The sequence below is a fragment of the Ichthyophthirius multifiliis genome (assembly GCF_000220395.1).
Source record: "Ichthyophthirius multifiliis unplaced genomic scaffold scaff_1120509251338, whole genome shotgun sequence".
In the NCBI taxonomy this organism is placed as follows: Eukaryota; Ciliophora; class Oligohymenophorea; order Hymenostomatida; genus Ichthyophthirius; species Ichthyophthirius multifiliis.
The window spans coordinates 13,166-16,089 of NW_004085971.1; the positions used below are offsets into that span (position 1 = coordinate 13,166).

At 15.9% G+C, this 2,924-nt stretch overlaps 1 protein-coding gene across 1 annotated transcript, besides 8 other annotated features; it reads left to right on the forward strand. All coding sequences in view use genetic code 6, as the record gives it.

The window, feature by feature from the left end:
- Window positions 1-440: 440 nt before the first annotated feature.
- Window positions 441-495: a microsatellite.
- Window positions 453-488: a microsatellite.
- Window positions 453-502: a microsatellite.
- Window positions 503-782: 280 nt separating this feature from the next.
- Window positions 783-834: a microsatellite.
- Window positions 823-870: a microsatellite.
- A 169-nt stretch (window positions 871-1,039) lies between these two features.
- On the forward strand, window positions 1,040-2,619 carry IMG5_184670 (major facilitator superfamily protein, putative; the record flags this gene model as incomplete). Its single annotated transcript, XM_004027320.1, has 2 exons — window positions 1,040-1,871; window positions 2,015-2,619. The coding sequence occupies 2 exons, from the start codon at window positions 1,040-1,042 to the stop codon at window positions 2,617-2,619; spliced, it is 1,437 nt and encodes a 478-aa protein (XP_004027369.1).
- Window positions 1,873-1,977: a microsatellite.
- Window positions 1,881-1,951: a microsatellite.
- Window positions 1,912-1,990: a microsatellite.
- Window positions 2,620-2,924: the final 305 nt, after the last annotated feature.

Below are 2,924 nucleotides of genomic sequence, written 5' to 3' on the forward strand. Positions count from 1 at the left end.
CTGTTCAAATGAAATAATATATTATTCAACTTTAAATAGATATTTATATATAAAATCAAATTTATCATAAAATTAATCCATTAAATCATTTTAACTATATACTTTATATAAAGATATGAAAAAATAATATTTTTTACTTAATTCTAATTTAGAATTCATAACATTATTAATAATTTTGAATAAAATGAAAAATTTCATTTGGAATTTTATTTTTAAAATAATTAATTAAATATTCCATTTTATTTAAATAGATGATTGTATAAGATTAATTAAAAAAAAATATTATTTTATTTAAATAATAGTATATATAAATTCTTTTTATTATAATATTTATATTAATTGTATAAATTTTTTATATAATTAATTATGTAAAATATATTTTTTATAATAATTAATTTTAATGATTATCTTATAATATTAAAAAAATATCTTAATCATTTATATAATAATTTTTTTAATAAAAGAAATATATTTTAATATAAAAATATTTATTAAAAAAAAAAAAAAAAAAAATTAGAAAATATATATATATAAATAAATATATATATATATTTTTATAATTATTATTATAAAATACAAAATTATATTTTTTTAATATATTAATATATATTTATCAATAAAATTAATTAATACTTAAAAAAAATTATAATACTAAAATTAATTTATTTTATATTTTTGAAAATTAATTTGATTATAATAAATTAATTTCGATTCAATTTATATACACATTGATATTTTTTATTAATAATTAAATTAATTATTTATATCTTTAAAATTAATAATATTCATAATATATATTTATTTTTATTTATAGCATATAGTTATATTTTTATTAATTAATTTTTTTTACATATATTTATTTTTAATATAAAATATCCTAAACTAATTTACAACTCTATTTAAATAGTTAACTATAAATAAATAAACATAATATTTATAAATTAAAAAAAAAATTAAAGTTATATATATTTTCTTTTAATTAACAAATTTATAAATATATTAATAATATAATTAAGAAATAGAAAAAACTCAAGAATAAATGTAAATTTCAAAAATAGATAAACATAAATCAACATTATAAATAACTCTAATAACTTTATCTTCCTGTTTAGGTTCTTTATATATTGGTTACTAAATAGGAGTTTTTTCACTCGCCAGTGATACTACATTTATAGTTTTTAAAACAAGTTAAGAAAATATAGCTTTATATTAAGCCTTATTAACTTGCTTTATACCTTTAGGTGCTTCTGTAGGTTCTTTATCTTCGGGAAAATTATTAGATATTTTTTCTCGCAGAACCTCATCAATAATATGTGATATGTTTGGTATTATTAGTTCTTTTATGAGTCAATTTTCGAATATAAAATATTTACCTTTAAGTCGTTTTTTAGCTGGAATTACAACTGGTTTAAATAGTTCGATAGTGCCTTTGTATATATAGGAAATATCTCCAAACGAAGTTAGTGGAAAGATGGGAATCATTTTTAATATGGGAATTAATATGGGTATTATTTTTGCGACTTTTTTAGGAATTTTTTTTAGTTAAAAACCTTCTTAAAAAGATGAAGATTATTGGAGATTTGTGTTTATTTTTCCGGCTTTTATATGCGTTTCAAGATATTTAATTTTAAAGTTTATTTATAATTTTGAAACGCCTTTATTTTATGCATTAAAAAGTGAAGATTATTTATGTGAAAAAAGCTTAAAAATAATATATAAAAATGAATATGTATAGGAAATTAAAGATTAAATCTAAAATTAAGCTTAAAAAATTAAAAATTAAAAAGAAAGCTTTAAAAATATGATTAGTATTAAGTATAGAAAAAGATTAACTATAGGATGTTTATTATAAATATTTTAATAGTGGTCAGGTAAATATAAAAAAATATGGATATTAAATAAAATAAATAAATATAAATATAAATATAAATATAAAATATAAATATAAATATATATATACATATATATATATATATATATTTATATATATTATTTATTTTTTTTATATATATAGGCATAAATGCAGTTATTATGTATAGTGGTCAAATTTTTGGATAGTTATTAGATAATGATTTTTTTTAAAAAAATATGATTTCTTTATTATCAAATATTGTACTATTTTTAGCATCATTTTTTTCCTCATTTTTTATTAATGTTTTGGGTAGAAAAAAGATACTTTTATGGGGTAGTGCTTTGTGTTTTTTGTTTTTGGGTATTTTGGCTATTGTTTCTGGTTCAGGATTTCATTAAGAAACTTCCTTTTTGTTTATTTTTGCATATTATATTTCTTTTAATTTCTCTCTTGGACCCTTAGTATGGCTTTATAATTCTGAAATTTTACCTGAAAAAGGTATATCTATTGCCACTTCATGTAATTGGGTTGCTGGGAGTATTATTACTTTGGCTTTACCTTATCTAAATGGAAACATTTGGCCTTTATTTGCCTTTTTTGCGTTTGTATGTGCATGTTGTGTTGTCTTTGTTTAGTTATTAGTTAAAGAAACTTTAGGAAAGAATAAAGATGAGATTGGAAATTTATATTTACCAGAAGGGCATTTATTTGATGAAAATAAAAACCTTTAAGATGGTGAAAAATAAAAAACCTATATAAATGCTTGATTATATATTATTTTTAAAATATAAATAAAAATATATATAAAGAATTATTATTTTTTTTTAAAAAAATAATATTAATATTTTAAATATTTTTTTATAATAAAAAAAATTTATATATATATGATAAAAAATTTTATATAAAACATTCAATTATCAGTACAAAAATTAGAAAATATAACAAAATAGGAATTAGATATCGAAAAAGAAGTAGCTAAACTAGTTTAATAATAATAAGAATTTTATTTAGCATATAATGATATAAAAGTTATATCTTTATTAATATTTTCTATAAATTTTGGTATATTTTA